General features: G+C 42.8%; 1 protein-coding gene and 1 pseudogene across 7 annotated transcripts in view; both read left to right on the top strand.

The window, feature by feature from the left end:
* Positions 1-2,421, top strand: LOC109026142 (putative elongation factor 1-alpha-like 3; annotated as a pseudogene).
* A 7,241-nt stretch (positions 2,422-9,662) lies between these two features.
* Positions 9,663-24,880, top strand: part of ABCC5 (ATP binding cassette subfamily C member 5) — a 97,299-nt gene continuing 82,081 nt past the window's right edge. For 3 of the 7 annotated variants that reach the window (XM_031009247.3, XM_019024294.3, XM_004038086.4), the window contains exons 1-2: positions 9,663-9,776; positions 13,163-13,346. In XM_031009247.3, the coding sequence (XP_030865107.3) occupies positions 13,218-13,346 (129 nt within the window). In that variant the 5' untranslated portion in view covers positions 9,663-9,776; positions 13,163-13,217. Of the gene's footprint in view, positions 9,777-10,084; positions 10,256-10,666; positions 10,911-11,926; positions 12,046-13,162; positions 13,347-24,880 lie in introns of those variants that run through there. The other 4 variants (XM_031009248.3, XM_055381984.2, XM_055381985.2 and 1 more) reach the window with 4 other exon arrangements.

The following is a 24,880-nucleotide window of genomic DNA, read 5'->3' as shown; positions in this document are numbered from 1 at the left end:
GGTGTCATGAAAACTACCAAGCCAAATGGGAAAGGAAAAGATGCATATCAACATTATTGTCACTGGACATGTAGATTCAGGCAAGTCCACCACTACTGGCCATCTGATCTACAAATGCGGCGTCATCGACAAAAGAACCATTGAAAAATTTAAGAAGGAGGCTGCTGAGATGGAGAAGGGCTCCTTCAAGTATGCCTCAGTCTTGGATAAACTGAAAGCTGAGCATGAATGTGGCATCACCATTGGTATCTCTTTTGTGGAAATTTGAGACTAGCAAGTACTACGTGACTATCATTGATGCCCCAGGACACAGAGACTTCATCAAAAACATGATTACAGGGACATCTCAGGCTGACCGTGCTGTCCTGATTGTTGCTGCTGGTGTTGGCGAATTTGAAGCTGGTATCTCCAAGAATGGGCAGACCCGAGAGCATGCCCTTCTGGCTTACACACTGGGTGTGAAACAACTAATTGTTGGTGTTAACAAAATGGTTACACTGAGCCACCCTATAGCCAGAAGAGATACAAGGAAATCGTTAAGGAAGTCAGCACTACATTAAGAAAATTGGCTACAACCCCAACACAGTAGCATTTGTGCCAATTTCTGGTTGGAATGATGACAACATGCTGGAGCCAAGTGCTAACACGCCTTGGTTCAAGGGATGGAAAGTCACCGGTAACAATGGCAATGCCAGTGGAACCACACTGCTTGAGGCTCTGGACTGCGTCCTACCACCAACTGGTCCAACTGACAAGCCCTTGTGCCTGCTCCTCCAGGATGTCTACAAAATTGGTGGTATTGGTACTGTTCCTATTGGCTGAGTGGAGACTGGCATTCTCAAACCTGGTATGGTGGTCACCTTTGCTCCAGTCAACGTTACAACTGAAGTAAAGTCTGTCAAAACGCACCATGAAGCTTTGAGTGAAGCTCTTCATGGGGACAATGTGGGCTTCAGTGTCAAGAATGTGTTTGTCAAGGATGTTCGTCATGACAATGTTGCTGGTGACAGCAAAAACGAACCACCAACGGAAGCAGCTGGCTTGACTGCTCAGGTGACTATCTGGAACCATTCAGGCCAAATCAGCGCTGGCTCTGCCCCTGTACTGGATTGCCACATGGCTCACATTGCATGCAAGTTTCCTGTGCAGAAGGAAAAAATTGATCGCTGTTCTGGTAAGAAACTGGAAGATGGCCCTAAATTCTTGAAGTCTGGTGATGCTGCCATTGTTGATACGGTTCCTGGCAAGCCCATGTTTGTTGAGAGCTTCTCAGACTATCCACCTGTGGGTCGCTTTGCTGTTCATGATCTGAGACAGACAGTTGTCGTGGGTGTCATCAAAGCAGTGGACAAAAAGGCTGCGGAAGCTGGCAAGGTCACCAAGCCTGCCCAGAAAGCTCAGAAGGCTAAATGAATGTTATCTGTAATACCTGCCACCCTGGTCTTCTTAATCAGTGGTGGAAGAACAGTCTCAGAACTGTTCGTTTCGACTGGCCATTTAAGTTTAATAGTAAAAGACTGGTTAATGATAACAATGCATCGTAAAATCTTCAGAAGGAAAGAAGAATGCTTTGTGGACCACTTTGGTATTATTTTTGTGTGTGTGGCAGTTTTAAATTATTAGTTTTAAAAATTAGTACTTTTTAATTGAAACACTTGACCAAAAATCTGTCACAGAATTTTGAGACCCATTAAAACAAAGTTTAATGAGAAAAAAAAAAGTGACTATTTTATTTTATTTTTTGAGATGGAGTTTCGCTCGTTGCCCAGGCTGGATTGCAATGGCGCAATCTCGGCTCACTGCAACCTCCACCTCCCAGTTGGTTTCAAGTCTGTCTCAGCCTCCCGAGTAGCTGGGATTACAGGCACCCACCACCACACCTGGCTCATTTTTTGTATTTTTAGTAGCAACGGGGTTTCACCATGTTGGTCAGGCTGCTCTTGAACTCCTGACCTCAGGTGATCCACCCACCTCGGCCTCCAAAGTGCTGGGATTACAGGTATGAGCCACTGCACCCAGCCTAAAAAGTGACTTTAGATAAGCATTTGTCAAAGCATTTTCTGTAAAACACTAATTCCAGAGGGTGTTAAATGCTGTTTCTAAAATATTATTTTTGTTATTTCATGTTTGATATGGTTTGGCTGTGTCCCCATCCAAATCTCATCTTGAATTGTAGCTCCCATAATCCCCACGTGTCGTGGGAGGGACCTGGTGGGAGGTAATTGAATCATGGGGGCAGGTTTTTCCCGTGCTGTTCTCCTGATAGTGAATAAGTCTCACGAGATCTGATGGCTTAAAAAAGGGCAGTTCCCCTGCACACGCTCTCTTGCCTGCTGCCATGTAAGACATGCCTCTGTCCTTCCTTTGCCTTCCACCATGATTGTAAGGCCTCCCCAGCCATGTGGAACTGAGTCCATTAAACCTCTTTTTTCTTTATAAGTTACCCAGTCTCAGGTGTTTCTTCATAGCAGTATGAAAATGGACTGATAAAATGTTCAAATAAGTCTGAGAAATGCTGAACTAAACAAGACTAATCAGCTTTCATTGTTGCAGGATTTCTCAGAGTATTTAGCTTATATAAATATATATTTATATATTATATATTTATATTTATATATTTAAAATATATATTATATATTATATATAATTTAATATATAAATATATATTATATATATATGATATATATATATGTATTTAGAGATGGAGTCTCACTATGTTGCCCAGGCTGGTCTTAAACTCCTGGGCTCCTAGAAATCCTCCTACCTCAGCCTCCCAAAATGCTGAAATTACAGGCATGAGCCACTGCACTTGGCCTAGCTAATATATTAAAGTAACTTTTGACTATGATATACACAATTTTCCAAACTTTTTTGATTTTGGAAATTCTCCATTTTTTTCAGAATATCTTGCAGGGCTAGTATTTCATGGATTATTTTGTGGAAATACTGTTTTAAGTAAATAGGAATCTAGAAAAAAACTTGAAAAAATTGTCTCAAATATGCTACATATAGAATATAAAATGCAAATAGCATATATACAAATAAATGAAGAAATTTTTAAAAACCTGATAAGTATTTTAAAACCTAAAGATTGTTGAAAACTATAAGCTGCAAGCAAGTAGAAAGTAAAATAGACATAAATTTTAATCCCTGAATCCTTGAGCAATTTAAACTTAGACTGACTCAAGGAGGAATCTTTTCTTCCCTTTTCCTTTAGATCAATGACCTGACAGCTGCAGGCCACATGCCATCTACCTAGACCTAATATTAGGATGAAAGTTTAAAAAGATGCTTTGGTATCACGACTTATCAAATACACCTATACGGCAACTTTAGTTGCTGAAAAGCAATGCTGATTTTTTCTCACTGGTGGTCTCCTATAATCAATAAAGTATACGATTTCTGTTTTAAGAATACACATTTTTTCCTCAGGGTCTCAACAATTGAATTGTTTTGATTGAAAGAAACTGCAGCCTGCCAGGTGCGGTGGCTCTCGCCTATAATCCCAGCACTTTGGGAGGCCGAAGTGGGCGGATCACTTGAGCTCAGGAGTTCGAGACCAGCTTGGCCAATATGGCAAAACCCCTGTCTCTACTAAAAATACAAAAGTTAGCCAGGCGTGGTGGTGCACGCATGTAATCCCAGCTACTCCAGAGGCTGAGGCAGGAGAATCACTTGAACACAGGAGGCAGAGGTTGCAGTGAGCCGAGATCATGTCACTGTACTCCAGCCTAGGTGATAGGGTGAGATTGCCTCAAGAAAGAAAGAGAGAAAGATAGAAAGAAACAGAGGGAGAGAGGGCAGGAGGGAGGGATTACTAGGGATAACAACCTTTATACCAAAGTTGTTTATCTCTTCTTCTGGTCAAAAGTCCATATTTATCAAGCAAAACGCTTAAGAGAAGTATTGGGGAATGACTGGGATTGACCATTCTGTCTGACAAGTCCTGTTTTTTGGAGAAGGCTCTGTTTTTTCTGGACTATTGGTCCTGCTTCTCTGGCTTAGAGGGATCCTGTTGATTCCCAGGTAGTGGGTGCTCAGTCCATTCTTCACAATACAACGTGGGAGAATTCTCCATATACATCTCATCATGAGATGTTAGACATATTGTACCATTTTATTCCATTGAATAAGTAAGTAATTGTCATTCTGGGAGGATTAAAATCCCAAGACCTGCCTATGGGCTGTGATTATTATTTTAGCTGAGTAGATTTAGAAGGGTGTTCTGGAGAGAGGGAACAGCTAGAATAAGAACACGGAAAATACAGTGTTGGCAGGACCTCAGGTTTGACTAGGAGAGTGACAGGAGATGAGGCAGTGGTATTTTGAGGGCCAGATCACAGAAGACCTTGCATACCCAGCCAAGGTTTGCTTTTATTTTATAGCCCAGTGTTTCCCTAACTCAAATAAGGCTCAGACCCCTTTTAAGAGAAACAATTCTCTCAAACCCCTGATGTTGACTTCTTATTTACATTATAATATTACTTAAATAAATCCGTTCATAAAGCTGTGTGCAAAGTCATTATGCTTATAGTTCTTATAGCACTATAAAGTTAAAATTAATTTACAAATATTGTTTTGCTAAAATTAGATAATCGCTGTCAATTTCTTTCCTGTTTTTAACAAGGAGCTAGTTTTTGAACAGCTATCTGTTATTGTTGGGCCAATGAATCTGATAGTGCATCTCAATGTAACAGTACTTTAAAAAATTTTTAAAGCAGGCCAGGCACGGTGGCTCACGCCTGTAATCCTAGCACTTTGGGAGGCCGAAGCAGGCAGATCACCTGAGGTCAGGAGGTCGAAACCACCCTGACCAACATGGTGAAACACCATCTCTACTAAAAATACAAAAATTAGCTGGGCGTCGTGGCATCCGCCTGTAATCCCAGCTACTAGGGAGACCGAGGCAGGAGAATCGCTTGAACCTGGGAGGTGGAGGTTGTAGTGAGCCAAGATTACCCCATTGCACTCCAGAGCGAAACTCCGTCTCAAAAGAAAAAAAAAATTTAAAAAGCAACGCTTCATACTAACTACTTCATACTAATGAAGTAATGTAACAATGAAATAACAAGGGAAGTTGTTACCACAAAGGAAATGTGCAATGCTTTCCTTTATAATGATGAATGTGCAACATGACTGCTCATAACATGCCTATACTTCTGTGTACTTTAGGAAGACTTGGCTTCTCTATGAAAATATGTGAACCCTTTGGCTGTATAACATGCTGTCATGTCATCTGGCTTTCATCTGGCATTATTTAAAACTTAAATTCTCTTGTCTTCTAATTTGCCTGAGGCCATTAAAGAGTGCATTATTCTTTCACACTACATGGTTTCCATGATGTCAAATATAAAACTTAGGTCGGGCACAGTGGTTCACGCCTGTAAATCCCAGCACTTTGGGAGGCCGAGGCGGGCGGATCGCCTGAGGTTAGGAGTTTGAGACCAGACTGACCAACATGGTGAAACCCTGTCTCTACTAAAACTACAAAAATCAGCCGGGCATGGTGGTGGGTGCCTGTAATCCCAGCTACTTGGGAGGCTGAGGCAGGAGAATCATTTGAACCCGGGAGGCGGAGGTTGCAGTGAGCCGAGACTGCGCCATTGCACTCCAGCCTCGGTAACAAGAACGAAACAATGTCTCAAAAAACAAACAAACAAACAAACAAACAAACAAAACAAAAAACAAATATAAAACTTGATTTATTAACTAACTTTAAAAAAGGTCTTATTCCATGAAAATGCCTTTCATTGAAAAATTGAACTGCAAAGGGAGCTTCAGTCTTGATAACTGTTAGAAGAATTCAACGTGAGTACCATAGCGGATATGGGGTGACTGTTAGCATGTGACGTTAGCTCTAGACAAGGTAGGTAGAGGACGGTGTCAGGCTATTGCAGTAGAGCACTTCTGCCAATGAACGGACCACCATCTATCCAGTTCCACAACCACCTACGTGTTACCCTTGACATTTCTTTCTCATTGCCCTGTATCTAATCTATCCACATGTTCTGTTGATATCACCTCTTAAATTTCTCTTGAGTTCATCTTTTTCTCTCCATCTTTTCCATCACAACCTTAATCCAAGCCACCATGATCTCTTTCCTACATAACAACAGTCACTCCTAGGTGGCCCCTTCTCTCCCATTCTAGTGGTCTCAAATTCTTTCCCAGTCTGCCAGCCACAGTGCAGTTTCCAAAAGATACATTTTTTTTTCTGTTTTTTTGTTTGTTTTTTGAGACTGAGTCTTGCTTTATCACCCAGGCTGGAGTGCAGTGGCCAGATCTCGGTTCACTGCAACCTCTGCCTCCTGGGTTCAAGGGATTCTCGTGCCTCAGCCTCCCGAGCAGCTGGGATGACAGGTGTGTGCCACCACGCCCAGCTAAAGTTTGTATTTTCAGTAGAGATGCGGTTTCACCATGTTGGCCAGGTTGTTCTCAAACTCCTGACCTCAGGTGATCCACCCACCTCAGCCTCCCAAAGTGCTGGGATTACAAGCTGTGAGTTACCACGCCCGGCCCCAAAATGTAAATTTAATTTCTTGACTCCTAACATATTCACCCTTTTAAAACTTTTTAGTGGTTGCCTTTTGCTCCTGACGACCTGTAACAAGATCTACATGTTTGGAGATGCTCGCTTCATTCTACCACAACCTGGTCTTCGTTGTTTCCTCTGCTTCAACTGCTGTCTCTGCTGCCCACTTCCACTGTCTTCACTTCACACACTCCTACTTCCTTCAGACAAAACACACACCTCCTTTCCTTGCACTTACTACAATTATCATTTAAATTTTGATTAGTGTTTATTTGGGAGTCTAAGCCCCATGAGGGCTGGAACCGTGTTTGTTTTAGCTCCACTGCATCTCCACCAAATATTTAATGAATATGTTTAGTACATTACACAACATAAATATTATTTAGAAATACCCACAATTCTGGCCGGGCGCGGTGGCTCACGCCTGTAATCCCAGCACTTTGGGAGGCTGAGGTGGGCCGATCACTTGAGCTCAGGAGTTTGAGACCAGCCTGGACAATATGGTGAAACCCCGTCTTTATTAAAAATACAAAAATTAGCCAGGTGTGGTGGGACATGCCTGTGATCCCAGCTGCTCTGGAGGCTAAGGCAGGAGAATCAGAATCACTTGAACCCTGGAGGTGGAGGTTACAGTGAGCCGAGATCTATAAAAAAGAAAAGAAAGAAAAGACACACAATTCTACACTGCAACATAGATTCTCTAGCCCCCTTGCCTGAGGGTTGGGAAGTATCACCCCTCTAAACAGTTCACAACACAAACACATTTTGAGGGGGTAATTTTGTAAGTATAATTCTTTCACTCAGACTATACTTGGACAGACCAATACAGTACTACAGTGTATTGAAGCCTGCCACCACGGCTGTCTGGTGTTCATCTATTCTTTTTTAATAAAAAACAAACTATAATCAACATATATGAAGTATTTCAGCGGGATTTAGAAGCTTTTTAAAAAATATGATATCAGATCTGCAGTTTTGGGTGTTACAGTGTTTGAGGCATTGTTGGAAGGTACTAGAATCTTTGGTGAGGTGGTATCTCATTACTATTTTAATTTACATTTCCAGGCCAGGCGTGTTGGCTCACGCCTGTAATCCCAGCACTTTGGGGGGCCAAGGTGGATAGATCATAAGGTCAGGAGTTCAAGACCAGCCTGGCCAATATGGTGAAACCCCATCTCTACGAAAAATACAAAAATCAGCTGGGTGTGGTGGCTGGTGTCTGTAGTCCCAGCTACTCCAGAGGCTGAGGCAGGAGAATTCCTTGAACTCTGGAGGTGGAGGTTGCAGTGAGCTGAGGTGGCACCACTGCACTCCAACCTGAGGGACAGAGAAAGACTCTGTCTCAAAAAAAAAAAAAAAATCAATTTCCCTGATTATGAATGAGATTGGGTGTCTTTTCATATTTGAGTGGCTGCTCAAGTCTCCTATTCTGTGAGCTGTCTGTTCATGTCATTTACCTATTTTCCTATTGGGTTATCTGCCGTTTCTTACTGAACTTAGAAATTATTTTGAATTTTTTTACTCAAAAACTTTGTCAGTTATAACTTGTGGTTTATCTTTTCAATTTATGCCATCTTTTAATATGGCAAAAATTATCAATCTTTCTTCCTTTTTTTTGTTTCTTGTTTAAAAAGTTCTTTCCTACTCCCAAGTTCATAAAGATATTTCCTATCTTCTTCTAAAAGTTTTTAAGTTTTCCCTTTCACATTTAAGCGTTTGATCTACCTGAAATGGGTTTTTTCTGTGTAGTATGAAGCGGTAATCCCTGATTGTTTTTTCATATGTATAACCAATTGTTCCAGTACTATTTACTGACTCTTCTTGCTTTCCCCACGGATTCGTAAGGTTTTCTGTCACAGATCAATTTACATGGATGCACCAGTCTGTTTGGGGGCTCTTTATTCTATTGCATTGGTCTATCAATCCGTGTGCAAGAATATGCTGCTTTACGATACAGTAGTGTCTTCACACTAGCTAATTAGCTAGTTGTTATAAAGATGGACAAGTCACTTTACCTTCTCCTTCTTCCTCTTCCTCTTCTACTTCTTCTTTTTTAATCTTTGAATTAAAAAAAATACGGCTGGGTGAGGTGGCTCGCGCCTGTAATCCCAGCACTTTGGGAAGCCGAGGCGGGCGGATTACCTGACGTCGGGAGTTCGAGACCAGCCTGGCCAATATGGCGAAACCCTGTCTCTACTTAAAAAATACGAAAATTAGCCGGGCGTGGTGGCGGACGCCTGTAATCCCAGCTACTCGGGAGGCTGAGGCAAGGAGAACTGCTTGAACCCGGAAGGCGGACGCTGCAGTGAGCCGAGATCGCGCCATTGCACTCCAGCCTGGGCAACACAGCCAGACTCCTTAAAAAAAAATACTCATAATACCTACTCATAGGGCTGTAATGGAGATTAAAGGAAACAAGAATGGTATGTAAAGCATCGGATACAGGGTAGGGAAGAACTCAACAGTGGCTTTTATTTAATGATGCTGAAGGTACCGATGAAACAGAGAAATAAAGGGATCAATCTTTCTGGGAGCCTCAGTTTCATTTATAAAAAGAAGATGAGTTAGCATACCATTTCTAAGGCTCTTGCCACTTCTAAGACTGTGATCCTGGCATTTTATTATCTAGAGACCAGGCAGCGCGACATTGATGGGCAGTTGGTGTTAAACTGAGAAAGGCGGTATCTGCGCAGACTGCAGGGTCGAACCATGAGCAAGCAATCGTATCTGCCACAACAGATAAGAACTGGGGCTGGCCGGCCTGACGACTCTCAACGGGTTAGACGCGGGCTACGATGACCTTCACGATCTTTTCTGGCAGCTGCACGGCCACGCAGGGTCGGGACTGCTCTGCCTACGAACAGCACTGTGTGCGAACACAGGGCCACGGTTAAGCCTCCCGGCTGCCTCCCCCCGGGAACACGACCCCGGAGAAGATTCCAGACAGTCTCGCAGAGGCACGGGCAAGGATGGAACGGAGCCGGGAGCTCGGTGGGAAGAGGGGCAGCCCGCACCGCCCCCGGGATGTCACCGGCGCTTCTGGGAAATGTAGTCCTTCGCCGCGTCCGCAGCCCTGGGCACTCGGAAGGAGGACTACAGTTCCCTTCAGCCTTGGGCATGCTTTGTGCAGCGCGCTTGCGCGGTGTGGCGGCCGATGCCGCTATAAAGGCTTGTTTTGCTGCGGGGCTCATGCTCGGGAGCGTGGTTGAGCGGCTGGCGCGGTTGTCCTGGAGCAGGGGCGCAGGTAGGTGATGGCTGCTGCCGCACCCCTGCCCTCCAGCTCGGTTGTCACGGGGATCACCCCTTTGCATTTCCTCGGGGCGTGGCGGGATGTGGCCAGGGCTACGAGCAGTTCGGGGGACACTGGAGACTTGGGGAACGGGGTATGGCCTCCCCCTGGTCTCCTGCCGCCGCCTCCTAGGCCTGTGAGCCCGGGGTCTGGTGACGGGGTCGTGTGCTGGAAGACAGGCAGGTAGGATTGGGATGAGCGGGCAGGGACGCGGGCTACGTCCCTGGCCGCGGCCGCCAGGGGGCGCTGCGCCCGCGGGCCGTGGGTGTGGGTCGCGCTCGCCTGGCCAGGCCGGAGCGGGCTGTGGGAACGCCCTAGGGCCCGGGCATCCCAGGCGAAGCGGGTCTGAGAGAAACGCCCACCTGGGAGGCTGTGCAGCGGGTGGCTCGGGGCACCCTGCTCAACCCGCAGCGGAGCCGCCAGCGACCTTCGAAGTAAGTCATCCCCTTCGTTTTTGCAAGCGGGTAAATGGAGGTACGTGACATAAGCACGCGCAGCAAACCCGTGGCTGTGCCGGGAACGCAGCCCAGATCTCTCCACGGTCATCCAGTGCTCTTTTCGCTTCTGCCACACAGAGCCGCGGGTGGCTTTGTGTTTATCACACAGGGGCCATTTGGTTTCTGCACAGACGGAGAGGCTGGAGGCAGGTGGGCACAGGAACGACGGGGAAAGTTTCAGGAGGTCTTGGAGGAGGAGATGGCTAGGTTTTACTGTGGTCTGCAGCGTGTATGAAAGGTGAGGCTGCTTGGAGACGCAACAAGTGGATTACAGTGGGTGTGGTAAATACGTATCCCTTTAGCGTGGGTCTTCCTCGTGCAGCTTGAGGGCCTGGAGGTGATGGAAACCTACTCGTGAGTGTTGGGATGACTGCAGCTTGCACACACCAGTCTGGTAATCCCGTGCAACTCTCCTCCTGCCATGCAGTTGAAACAGTATCATTGTGCGGGGAGAGTGTCTACACTTTTATCAGTGGAAAGAGAATCTTGGTAAAAAAGGGCGGCTAAGTGGCCTCAACCCTATTGGGCACTTCTTTGGGGTTCTCCCACGTTGATTATTCTGCTTCTACCCTTGTACACGTCTGGACAACAGGTTTGTTTTTTACAAACAAAAATCCCTTCTCTTTCTTCCTCTCTTGATAGCTGAGGCAAGTGAGCATTTAAAAAAGATATTCCAACAACTTTAAAGGAGGACACGAGAAGATAGGGAAATATAAATAGTATCAGTAAAATGGCTGGCCTGGGGATCCATCCTTGCTTGCTTGCTTGCTTCAGACTGGGGCTTTGTTTCTTTCCAAACCTGTCAGGATTCCCAGCTCTTCGCCGGCCTCCACGTGGGGTGCCCTCTTTTATGTTCCAGATACACAGACGATGGTGTCCTTATGTTCAAGGCCACAGACAGTAACTTTGTGCCTACTTTGGGCCTGCCTGCTCTCCTGATTGTGCCTCTTTTTCCAGGAAAGTAGAGATGAGTGTGTTAGAGATAATGGAACACTGTTCCCCACACCCTTCATACATAGAATAACTTAGTCCCTTAGGATAGTTTAGCAGTGTCTACCACAGCAGTCACTGTAGTCACAAAACAGTCATTATTTGTGTCATAACAGGGAAGTCGTTTTGTCCCTGCCCCTCTCTGCTCCTGTGCTCCACTGATTCTACTTTATCCTTTGAAATAAAAGTGGTTGAAAGAATCTTTGGTTATCATGGGTGCTTAGATAATTAAGATTATGTTCGTGTTCTTCTTGATGTGGCATTTCATATTGTGGATGAGTTCCAGTGACCTCCTCCGTTTCAAACTGCTCACCGCCCCAACCCCCACCTTTTAAAAAGGTAGTACTAATCTTTTCCTCTTCCAGATAATCAGCTAAGCTAGGGAACCCTTGAAGGGGAAGGTTAGAATTTCGTGATTCCCGTAAGAAGGTTACTCTGATCTACAGCTACAGCTCAACACTGGGGACACTGGCAGATGCCAGGTCTGTTTATAGTTTAGCCTTAATGAGGTCTCAATGACGTGATTGCTGCGCTCTGGCTTGGTGAGCCCTTGTTCTTTATGGTGTAGTTTGTCATTGGACAAGGTGACTTTTTTTTTTTTTTTTTTAAAGATAAGTAACAGCTATATCAACTTAGGGTACTTGAACCAGAATTCTGAAAGGCAAGAAATCAAGCTTTCTTTGGACTGGAAACCTGTCTTTGCGTAGGAGATTTAGTCCTTTTTATTCAGAGGATTAGTAAGTGTTCTCTTTTTATCTGACACCTTAAAAATTGCATTATAATGGTTAGAATTTTGTGCTGCAGAGGTAGTAGTTTTAAGTCACAGCGATAGCCAGGGATTTATGGAATCCAGAAGGCGACACGGCTACACGTCTTTAATTTCCATTGGAGGCTAGTATGAAAGGTGTTTTCTCAGCTTGTCTCTGGGAGGCTGCGACCCTTCTTAGAGGGGGGAAACATTTTAGAGAAGTATGTGTGTGTTTTTTGTTTTTAAGTGACCTGAGTTGATACAGCATATTGATTAGACTTAGCCAGGCAAGCAGTGGTTTAGAACAGAGTTTCAGGTAAAAACTAGGTAAGACTTAGTAATACAGGGTGGAGAATTTGTTTTTGTTATTGTTTTTTACTAACAGCTTTGTTGCCATAGGATTTACATGACATGAAATTCACTCTTTTAAAGTATAAATTCAGTGTGTTTTTTTTTCAATGTATTCACTGCATTGTGCAACCATTACCACTATCTAGTTTTAGAACATTTTCAGTACCCAGGGAATTTGTGTTTGAAGTTAAGTTATAACATTGTTTTAACTGGATAACTTCATGGAGCTTTAAAATAACACCAGCTAACCCATTAGTTAATTATAAAAAGGCAGAGATGGAATATATCATTGGTAGAATAAGTGTTTGGTAAGTTTTTGTCTAGTAAAATTTAGTAGAAGAAATGATGTCCACTTTAAAATTGTGGAGTTTTTAATACTTGGGACAAACTGAAATTGTTTCTAGAAAGTCTTTAAAAAAAAAAAACTAACCTTTCTATTGTATACACTGGATTTGAGCTTAGTTGAAGAGAATGGGTGTCTCTTTACTAGTGTGTTTACTGTTTCTAATTTTTTTTCCCTTAGAGGTGGGAGAAGGTAATTTTTCTTGATTCTCTTATACTGAATCTTTTTCTTTAAAAAAATGAAATCAAAATCTTTGAACATTTTTTTGAAAATTAATTTTTGTAGCTATAACAGTAGAAAGCTTTAGTACTTTTGCCTTTTTTCTTTTTTTTTTCCTATTTTAAGGCACTTGAACATATGGTTAAGTACTGTTTAGGAAATGATCTATTTCTTGATGAATTTTTAATTTCAGGAATTCCGATGTGAAACTAACAGTCTGTGAGCCCTGGAACCTCCACTCAGAGAAGATGAAGGATATCGACATAGGAAAAGAGTATATCATCCCCAGTCCTGGGTATAGAAGTGTGAGGGAGAGAACCAGCACAACTGGGACGCACAGAGACCGTGAAGATTCCAAGTTCAGGAGAACTCGACCGGTCAGTTTCCTTTCCTAAGAGTCTCTTACCTGCTTGTTGTACTAAAACACATCTTTTTTCATATAATGGGTAATTTAGAAACCTATTTTTTGGCCAGGCGCGGTGGCTCACGCCTATAAACCCAGCACTTTGGGAGGCTGAGGCGGGTGGATCATCTGAGGTCAGGAGTTCGAGACCAGCCTGACCAACATGGTGAAAACCTGTCTCTACTAAAAGAACAAAAATTAGCCAGGCGTGGTGGCGGGCGCCTATAATCCCAGATACTTGCGAGGCTGAGGCACGAGAATCGCTTGAACCCAAGAGGCAGAGGTTGCAGTGAGCTGGGATCATGCCACTGCACTCCAGCCTGGGCGATAGAGCGAGACTCAGTCTCAAAAAAAAAATGTGTTTTTCTTTATTGGCTTTAGGTTACTGTTAAGAATTTATGGTTATTGATAAGTCTCTGGTCCATAGTAAGCACTCAATAAGTGGAAGAGAGGCTGGCTGTCACCCTCTCACCCAGTCTGTCCTGAGCATTCTCCTCTTTTTCACTTTTATTCTATGTTGGTGCCTTCTGAAAAGGCTATACTTAACAGAAGACAACTTATTGAGGGGGAGGGGGTCATGGGGTCAATGACAGGGAATATAAAGCCAATTAAGCTTCATTCATGTACCTAAACAAAATTGGTGTTTTCTTCTACTTTCTGTCATCTGTGTTTAAAATGTGAATCTGGACAGGCACAGTGGCTCATGCTTGTAATCCCAGCACTTTGGGAGGTTGAGGTGGGTGGGTCACTTGAGGTCAGGAGTTTGAGACCAGCCTGGCCAACATGGTGAAACCCTGTCTCTGCTAAAAATACAAAAATTAGTGAGGTGTGGTGGTGGGCACCTGTACTCCCAGCTACTCAGGAGGGAGGCAGGAGAATTGCTTGAACCCAGGAGGCAGAGGTTGCAGTGAGCCAAGATCATGCCACTGCACTCCAGCCTGGGCAACAGAGTGAGACTCCGTCTCCAAAAAAATAAAAAATAAAATAAAATGTGAATCCTTTGGAAAGACTCAGATTTCAGAACAATTCTAGATAGTTGTGGGATTATCAGTATGTTTTTCAAGCGAATTCATAAGTTAAGCAGTCTTTAGATAATAATCTAATTTCCTCCAGGGGAAATAATGAAGATGCGTTTTCACCTGGAGAAAATATTCTTTTTCCTGAGGAAAAAAAGCATTATACATTTTCTTACAAAAGTACCTAATAAGGCGGAATGGACTAGGTTTAGGAAGTTGAGGTTTTTGTTGGTGTATTTGTTATGTGAAAATTTGAGAAAGATAATGGACTTTGCAGCTGACACTGGCCTTTACTTAGCCTGATACTACCTTTCCCTCTTTGGTTGTGTTAAAGCCATTGCTTTATTAATGAACATTTTCTTGCTAATGAGTCTTTTCTGTACCCTACTGTGTATTATAGAATGCTTTTCCATTCAGGTTTAACTTCAGAGAAACAGGCTTAATGTAATCAGTGTCAAATGCTTCTCGTGGCGCCAGTTTTATAACTTCCTCATGTCCTTTTGTCTAGACCTTATGTTGATTAAACATCTATCCATTACATCTGAGTGCTAGACACAGTTAGTGTAACAGTTAAGTCTGGAAAAAGTCAGAAGGTAACATTGGGGCAGGGCCTTAAAGGGTGATTAGGTGGGGAGGCTTTTTAGGCGGTACAAGTATAGACCCAAAGGTATGGAAAGGGCGTGTGACATATTGGGACTTTGGATAAGCTACTTACGTCATTTGTATATAAAATGGGGTTGACAGTAGTACCTGACTCATGGGATCACTGAGGAGTAAATGAGATAATACGTATAAATATTTAAAATGGTACCTGGCACATGGCCAGTGCTCAATAAATGTTAGCTCTTAGAACTAGTTGTTTAGGGCATATGATGTGTAAAGGGATTATAGGTCGGGTGAAATTCTGCATGCTATGCTAAGAAATATTTCACTGTGGGCATTAGGGAACTATTGGAAGTTAATGAGATTAAAAAAAAACCTTTTTATTTTGAGCTAACTGTAGATTTACATGCAATTATAAAAAATAATATAGAGATCCTATATATTCTTCATCCAGTTTCCCCCAGTGGTAACATCTTGCATAACTATAGTCCAGTATCACAACAGGATAATGACTGACATTGATACAATCCATTGACTTTAGGATTTCACCAGTTTTATATGCACTCATTTGTGTGTGTGTGTGTGTGTGTGTGTGTGTTGTGTTCTATGCATTTTTTTAAAGGTGTAAATTTGTGTGACCGCTTCCACAGTCAGGATGCAAAGGTTCCATCACAAGGATCTCTCGTTACCCTTTTATAGCCACAGTCATGTCCCCTCAACCCCAGTCTCTGGCAACTGCTAATCTTTTCTCCATTTCTGTAATTTTGTCATTTTAAGAATGCTATATACATTGAATCATATAGTATATAACCTTTCGAGATTGCTTTTTTCACTCAGCTGAATTCCCTTGATAGCCATCTAATTTTGTTGTGTGCATCAATAGTTCTTTCCTTTCTATTGCTGAGTAGCATTCCATGTTATAGATGTACCACAGCTTCTTTAACCATTCATTTGTTAAAGGACATATGGGTCATTTCCAGTTAATTGCAATTATACATAAAGGTGCTCTGAACCTTCAGTTACAGGATTTTGTGTGAACATAAGCTTTTATTTCTCTGGATTAATGCCCAGGACTGCGCTTGCTGGGTCATATGGTAAGTGCATATTTAGTTTTGTAAGAAACTGCAGTACTCTTTCCCAGAGTGTCTGTGCCATTTTACATTCCCACCAGCAATGATCCAGTTTTTCCACATTGTTGCCAGTACTCAATGTTATAATGTTTATTTTAGCCATTCCTATAGATGTGCCTGGTATCTGATTGTGGTTTTAATTTGCAGTTCCCTAATGGCTACGATGTTTGAGAGTAGATTTTTATCTTAGATTAGTCTTGAAGCAATGCAGAAAAAAACCTGTACAGGAGAAAGAGACCAAATATAAAGAGCAGTCAGGAAGCGGCTCTGCCTATCCATGTCAGAGAGGCCAGGGTTCTGTTGTAAAGCACAGAAGTGAGGATGGAGGAAAGGCGTTTCTAGAAGATAGGGAGGCATTGGGGTGTCTGGGATTGATGGTAAGGATTTAAACCTATTCGTGGACATAAGAAAAGGAGATTGGGGAGATATTAAGAATGAGTTTGGGCCGGGCACGGTGGCTCACGCCCGTAATCCTAGCACTTTGGGAGGCCGAGGCTGGTGGATTGCCTGAGCTCAGGAGTTTGAGACCAGCCTGGGCAACACAGTGAAACCGCATCTACTTGGGAGGTTGAGGCAGGAGAATCGCTTGAACCTGAGAGGTGGAAGTTGCAGTGAACCAAGATCGTGCCATTGCTCTCCGGCCTGGGCAACAGAGTGAGACTCTATCTCAAAAAAAAAAAAAAAAAAGAAGAATGATTTTGATTTTGAAGATGTTGAATTTGAAGTGCATATGGGTAAAATTATCAGTAGGTAGAGCATAGACAAGAAGTAGAGTAGGAAAAAACATTTAGAGCCTTTAGTGTGTCCACATAAGTGAAGCTGTGAGAGTGAGCAGGCTTACCCAAGGATGGCTTGCAGAGCAGGAGAAGGTGGAGGCTGTGGAGCTGGTGTGTGGTCCTGTGAAATTTCTGGGGATAGGGTCCCCAGCTTGTGAGAGTAGAGTTGACATCAGGGTTTGCAGTGGCAGCAGCGAGCTTTGCCTCTGCAAAGTGGAGAAGAACAGCAGGTAGCACTGCTGGGCTTTGAGTACCCTAAAGGATATGGAGTCAGCCACCACTGTAGCAGGTTTTCAACATGCCACTGAAGCCTTATCTCAGAGAAATATGAAGGCTAATACCACTTTTATAAAATTTCAGGAATCCACATGAATTTTATTTTTATTATTCTTTCATGTTTCCTAAACTTTTTTTTTTTTTTTTTTGAGACGAAGTCTCCTTCTGTCACCCAGGCTGGAGTGCAGTGGTGCAATCTCAGCTCACTGCAACCTCCACCTCCCGGGCTCAAGCAATTCTCCTGCCTCAGCCTCCTGAACAGCAGGTGCCTACCTGCTGTTCTCTGTTACCACATTGGCTGGGCTGGTCTTGAACTCCTGAGCTCAAGTGATCTGCCTGCCTTGGCCTCCCAAAGTACTGGGATTATAGGCGTCAGCCACCACATCTGGCCATGAACTTTTATTTTTTATTAAATTTTTTTTGTTTGTTTTTTTGTAGAGGCACTCTCACTGTTGGCCAGGCTGTTGTTGAACTCCCAGCTTCAAGCAAGCCTCCCGCCTCAGCCTCCCAAAGTGCTGGGATTACAGGCATGTGGCACCACACCCTGCCCCTAAACTTTGAAATTTGAGTACTGTTTTCCTGATTTTTACTGTATCCTTGTAATCTCTGAACTTTTTTTAAAGATTTCTTTTATTCTACTCTCTTTCTATTACTTAGTCAAGACCTAGCAAAACAACAACAATAAGCCCATAGGTTTATTCAAGCTATTTTTGTATATACATTAAAATGAATGCATCACTACTAAGTATTTTTGTAAGTTCAGACACCATCTAGAATCTGCTTGACCGTTACCTGTCAAAAAACAAAATTTCTCGGATATATTTATCTTTAACTTGTCTTCATGTTACAAGTTTGCTGACAGAGGGAACCAGCAAGATGACAAGAAATTTTGTGATCTGAGAAAATTGTATAAATGGTATAAAATGGATAATGTAAGTAGTTGGGAAGCAGAATTCCTGTGTAAGCATATAGTTTTTCGTTTTTTAAAGTAAGCAGTTAATTGGGCAGAGATTGCAATTGCATGTCACATCATCATAACCATCATTTTTATATTAGTTGTTAGAGAGGAAATCTGGGACAGGATCTCCCAGGATGCCAGGTATGCCTACTACCCGTCAGAAATTTAAAACAAACAACAAAAAAGCCTCTAAGTAACAAAAGATAAGGATACATCTATGGCTCTTATGTGGAAAGCAAGGTTTCATTCAGCACTATTATTAGCCTTTAACACGTCGAATTAACCGAGAAGCAGGAGACCTGTGCTGCTGGTGCCTCACGCCTGTAGTCCCAGCACTGTGGGAGGCTGAGGGAGGAGGCTCGCTTGAGCCCGGGAGTGCAAGACCAACCTGGGCATCATGGTGAGACCTGTCTCTACAAAAAAATAAAAATAAAAATAAATTAGCTGGGCACGGGGGTTTGTGCCTGTAGTCCCAGCTACTTGGGAGGCTGAGGTGGGAGGATCACTTGAACCCAGGAGGTCCAGGCTACAGTAAGCTGTGATTGTGCCACTGCACTCCACCCTGTGTGACAGAGCGAGACCCTGTCTCACCAAAAAAAAAAAAAATAAAGAAAGAAAGAAAAGAAATGGTGTCAAACAGAAGTCAGAAGCAAAGCACCAAAGAATAAGTTCTGACTTTGAGCAGGCCAGTGCTTTTCTTCTTCAAGGTGTAAGTGAAGATGCAGATTACATGGTTTGCCCATTTCTCAGAATTGTGACCAAATCATTCTTTTAGAATATGACTTGGAAAAATTGCTTTATTAGTCACATCTTCAAATATTTGTAATTTCTCACATATGCTTAGAAATAATTAGGGTTGAAATGAAGCATTCGCACACCTACCCACTTTCTTCGGGACTGTAATGTTAATGCTTGTGGCCACACACAATTTGAGGCTTAGCAGGCATCCTTTAATCCTGAAGTGTTAATAAAGTGGTGGTTTCTGTTGCTATTAGTTCTTTGAGCCTGAGTACTAACTTTGGCTGGCATTAGGCTGGCGTTACTTCAGCTAACATGAAGTTTTATACGTAGGCTGCTCCTAAACACTGTTCCTTTGCCTGAGGCATGATTATTCAGGCATGGTTCCTTTTTTTAATCCTATTTATATATGCACATGTAGATCATATGACTCCACGAGCCCTGATTTTTTTTTAAGATGCAGTCAGTGTTTATTCATTTTTTTTAATTTAGCAAATATTTGAATGCTCTTCAAGATGCGTGCACAGCACTGAACCAAGTGGTCTGGTGCAGATAAAGATAAATTGGTGCTGGGCCTGCTTGTCCACCAATAGAAGCTTAAACTCACAAACACGTACTCTACATAGATGACTGTAATTTAGATGCTGTGGGAATTAGTAAAAGGAGAAAGTGCTTCTCTCTCAGGGAACTCTTTAGGAGGAGGTATCATTTGGCTGGAAACTTGAGGAATGGGTAGAATTTGGAGAAATGAAGAACTTGCCAGGCAAAAGAAAGAGCTGTGGGATAGGGATACCTAGTCCTTGTTGGTATTGAGCATCAAATGTGTGAAGTCTTAGCTATAGTGCAATACCTCAGTGAATTTCACATTATGTGTGGGGATTTTTTGTTTTTTGTTTTTTGTTTTTGAGGTAGAGTCTCACTCTGTAGCCCAGGCTAGAGGGCAGTGGTGCGATCTTGGCTCACTGCAACCTCCGCCTCCCAAGTTCAAGCGATTCTCCTCTCTCAGTCTCCCGAGTAGCTGGGATTACAGGCACATGCAACCACACCCAGCTAATTGTTTGTATTTTTAGTAGAGATGGGGTTTCACCATGTTAGCCAGGCTGGTCTTGAACTCCTGACCTCAGGTGATCCCTCCGCCTCAGCCTCTCAAAGTGCTGGGATTACAGGTGTGAGCCACTGCGTCTGGGCATGTGTGTTCTTGAATAATAAGCCAAGGAGTTTGGATTTTAATTGCTTTAAATTAATATTTAAGCAAAAGCAAGACAAAGCTTGTCAGATGCTTTTATGAGCTTTATTTTATTGTGGTGGTGGTTTGTTTTCTTAGTGCTCTCAGGCAAAGGTAAGGGTGCCTTGTTTTTCATTAGCATGTCTAATCTGGGAAAGAAGGAAGAATGGAAAAATAAGCAGAAGTGGGCCGGGCGTGGTGGCTCACGCCTGTAATCCCAGCACTTTGGGAGGCCGAGGCGGGCAGATCACAAGGTCAGGAGATTGAGACCATCCTGGCTAACACGGTGAAACCCTGCCTCTACTAAAAATACAAAACATTAGCTGGGCATGGTGGCATGCACCTGTAGTCCCAGCTACTCGGGAGACTGAGGCAGGAGAATCGCTTGAACCCGGGAGCCAGAGTTTGCAGTGAGCCGAGATTGCGCCACTGCACTCCAGCCTGGGCAACAGCAAGACTGTCTCAAAAAAAAAAAAAAAAAAAAAAAAAAAGCAGAAGTAAACTAAAGTTCATGTACCATTATTACTGGCACATGAACTTTAATTATTTTTTCCCCTTCTCTCAAAAGTGTGTCATTGGTGGGATTTTTTTCCTACCAAATTAGAATATTCTGTGTCTAGGAAAGGTAACAAAGCAAGTATTCATAAAATCCAGGGCTCTTACTTAGTATTTCCTTAGTTCTGTGGTAGGCTGACCCTTTAATCTTGGTTGGAGTTTTCATAATTAGTGCTTTGAAATATTTTGGTGAGCTCAAGTTGTATCTTAGGGATCAAAGATGTGGGTCTAATCTCTTACCAGAAATGATTCAAAGATGTATTGTTAGGAAAGAAATATGGGCTCATTATAGAAAATGGACAAAGTGTGTAAAGTTGTAGAAAAAAAGTAACCACCCTTAATTCCTCTACCCAGAGACAGCCATTGTTTTCATAAAATAGTTTTGTCTAGTACATTGTACTTTTAGAGTTTGCTCCTGAAAGCTTTTCTTTACAGACTAAGGACGTGTGAATTTGTCTATGCCCTTGTGTTTTCCAAGTCAAGAGTATTACCTGTGAGTCAGTTTGCTGTTAGGAAGGAGAGCAGGAGGAAGGAGATTAGCATTTTGCAGCTCTGCATTATTTTTCTCTTGATTGATACTCGGTGACTCAGCAGATTTTCTGGACAGGGTTAAGATAAGTAAGAATACCTGCCTTTTTTTTTTTTTTTCTTCTCTCCCTGTAGGCATCCATAAAGCTTTATGAGGCACAGTAGTCTCTTAGGCACTGCTGGGTGTGACACTGTATCTGGTCTGGTGCCAGGTGTTGGTCTCCAATAGCAGCCCAGAGCTCTCCGGCTGAGATAACAACAGTGCTGCGATTGGTGTGGAGCCCAGGTGGCTCTCATGCTTGGTAACTGCATTGCCAGCTCGCTGGGGCTCTTGAGGTTGGGCTGCTGCCGGGATCATCAGCTCTCTTATGCTGTCTGCTGCAAGACTGCCGCGGCTTTCCTAGGAAGTGCTGCTTAAGGGAAATAAATATAGCCTGTTGGCATGAGTTAAAGGAACTTTCTGTCAAAGGGGAAGAAAAGTGTTGGAATTAGCTTCCTGTTTTTTTTTTTTAAGTACCTAAATCTTTATTTGGTTAAGATAACTTGGAAGTTACAAATGGTTAATGAAAACTTTTTCAATGAAATATTGTTTCCACTGTTAGGTGGGTTTCCATTAATGCTTTCTTTTTTTAATTATTATTATACTTTAAGTTCTAGGGTACATGTGCACAACGTGCAGGTTTGTTACATATGTATACGTGTGCCATGGTGGTGTGCTGCACCCATTAACTCGTCATTTACATTAGGTATATCTCCTAATGCTATCCCTCCCCCCTCCCTGTTCATGCTTTTTCTAATGTCTTACCGTTTTTCCCTCTCTTTTAGTCAGAAATAAAAAGGTCAACGCAAAGAAACAGGGACTCCAGAAGGCTTTGCAATGGTTAAACCTGTCATTATTAAACTCACAGACTAATGTGAAGTTAATTTGGTGCACTGAAGTCCACTAATGAGCAGAATTAAATTTATCCTTTTCCTCCCTGCCCCCGTTTTAAGGAGTTAGCCTATTTAGATAATTAGATGTTATATATGTTTTAACTATTTAAGATTATTTTATGAATTAGCTGTTCAAAGAATCAATTGTTACTAGATATCAGATGAGAACTTCCACTTAACCAAAGCCTGCTCATGGAGGCAGAAAGCAAGACGGACATGTGTACTTTGAAAGATGGATGGAACCTCAAAGGCCATCTTGCCCAGTCCCCATTTAGCCTCACCTCTCTGTAGGTGAGGCCCAGGAGAGACACTTACTAGGCAGACTATGCTGGGGCTGGGTGAGCTTCCCAAGGATGTTCTTTCTGGAATTCGGTGGCTCAGAATACAGCACTTGGCTCCTCTTTGAAGCATGATGGCTCTGTTGCCTGTCTCTGGCCCAGTCTGCTGGGCTGCTGAAAAGAGCATGGAACCACCCAGGAGACGCCACGACACTGACAGCTGTACCTGACCTGAGGGTTCAGGGTATGTTTTCAAAAGCAAATCTTGCTAAAAAGGATTTGTATGTTATTATGAAATCTATATTTATGTGATGGAAATAGACAGACTCAGGCTTTTAGAGATAAACTACACAGAATGGGTTACAATAAATGGTTATAATTGTTTGGCTTTTTAAAGAATCCTGTGAACTTGACAACCTTCTGTTTACTTTTCTTTGGTATTACGCAGGTATGATATTGAGCAGTCACTTAGTTTTCTTAAATGTTGTGTCTCACAGTAGAAAAATAGCCAAACCACTCAGCCCCTGACCTTTGTGTTTGCTTCTCACGGTGATCAGCAGTTCTGGCCTGCTCTGCAGTATGGTGGTCACATGATGGAACCCAGAAAGCCTTGTACTAAGCATTTAACACACATTGTGTTAGGCACTGGAGGAAGTTTCATTTACAAATTATATTTTGGCCTTTTTTTTTTTTTTTTTTTTTTTTTTGAGACGGAGTCTCTCTCTGTCACCCAGGCTGGAGTGCAGTGGCATGGTCTTGGCTCACTGCAACCTCTGCCTTCTAGGTTCAAGCAATTCTCCTGCCCTCAGTCTCCCAAGTACCTGGGATTACAGGTGTGCACCACCATGCCTGGCTAATTTTTGCATTTTTAGTAGAGACAGGATTTCACCATGTTGGCCAGACTGGTCTCGAGTCCTGACCTCAAGTGATCCACCTGCCTGGGCCTCCCAAAGTGCTGGGATTACAGGTGTGAGCCACCGTACCCGGCCTTTTTTTTTTTTTTTTTTTGCTAAAGCCTGAAAATCTTGTTGAAGGGATTTTGTCAAATGCAAAAGACCAATATTCACAACTCTCTAAATCAGTGGTTTTCAGGCCAGGCTGAATGTTAAAATCACTTGAAGAACATTCAACAAATACCAGTGTTGGGGTCCTATTCCAGACCAATTAAATCAGTCTCTGGGATAGAACCCAGACATTGGTATTGTTTTAAAACTCCTCTGGTGATTCTAGTAGGTAGGCAGTGCTGGGAATCTCTAGATCTCATGGAATAAAGTCTGTTCTCTCCCCTCACTCAATGGCTCCAAGTGTTTCCTGTAAATCCCCTTTTACCCCTGTGATTCATTTTCAGTTTAATCCTTTGAAACCTTACCATGGTATTAACAAAGTTAATCTTAGACCCAACGTAATAGGAACTTTGAATAAGTTCCTTGGAATTTAGCTTATGAAACAACTGAAAGCCTTCAAATTCCTGGTGATTATGGAGTAATGCTAGATTATCAACTGCAGACAAATACCTGTTTTACTGTGGTGGTGGAGATATGTTTGTGAATTGTATTGCTAGCTGATCATCGGCTTGAGAGTAACATAGCACAGCTACAGATAAGTGAGCTGATGCTCAAGTTAATTATTTTCTCAGTGTAGTATAGCTGTTGAGTGATAGGACTGAGTTTAGCAGCTTCCCTGACTTGGAATAATAGCTCTTTCTTTTGTATTCTGCTTCTTCCCCATATAGGTTGGGTTCTAGAATTTTGCTGATCCTCTTGACTGAAATGGCTACTATTTGGAAGTTCTTAAGGGAAGAGCTTAAGATGGTCAGGGTTGTGATAACAACCCACTGGGGAGTAAGGATGTGGTGGGAATTGGAGAGGAAACGTGCTTGGTAGGTTTCTTTAACTTGTTGGAGATTAGGAAGGGCGGGAAGGCCTGAAGTCAGCCGGTCTTGGGAGGACATCAGTTTTTGATCTTTTTAAATTTAAAAGTGAATTTTAATTCACTTTTAAATTTAATTTCTAATATTCTGAGTCCCTTAAGAAGTGTATCTAGTGGCACAGCAGTTCCCCTTAAAAGTTTGTCTTTCTAGATGTTTGTCATAAAGGCTGCGTGGGCCTGGGACATCTGTAGAAATGGTTTTCTTGGCCAGAAGGATGTATTTGAAGAGGCGCCCATTGTCTTGTTTGTCTTAAGGTCTTGTGAATGAGGAGAGGAGAGGAAGACAGTGTTGTGAGATCTGAGGCCTGTTGATTCCGATTGTGCCCCCAGATACCACTTTATTTGAGGGGTGTGCCAGACAGGAGCAGGCAGCCTTTAACCCCCTTGGAAACCGAGGTACCTCTCTGTTGCCAGTTGACACCTGCAGTCTCTGCCTTCAGGAACAACTTGGTTGAATCCTCAGCCCGAGGCTTATTAGGAAGGCTACCCTGCTGTTGTCCGGCCGCCAGGAAGGGATTGGATTATTCAGACGGGGGACGATTTCTGGCCCCTGGTATCTGTCC

Source organism: Gorilla gorilla, chromosome 2, assembly GCF_029281585.2.
Source record: "Gorilla gorilla gorilla isolate KB3781 chromosome 2, NHGRI_mGorGor1-v2.1_pri, whole genome shotgun sequence".
NCBI lineage: Eukaryota > Metazoa > Chordata > Mammalia > Primates > Hominidae > Gorilla > Gorilla gorilla.
The sequence above is the reverse complement of the archived record's forward strand: the minus strand, read 5'-3'. Positions and strand labels throughout refer to the sequence as shown.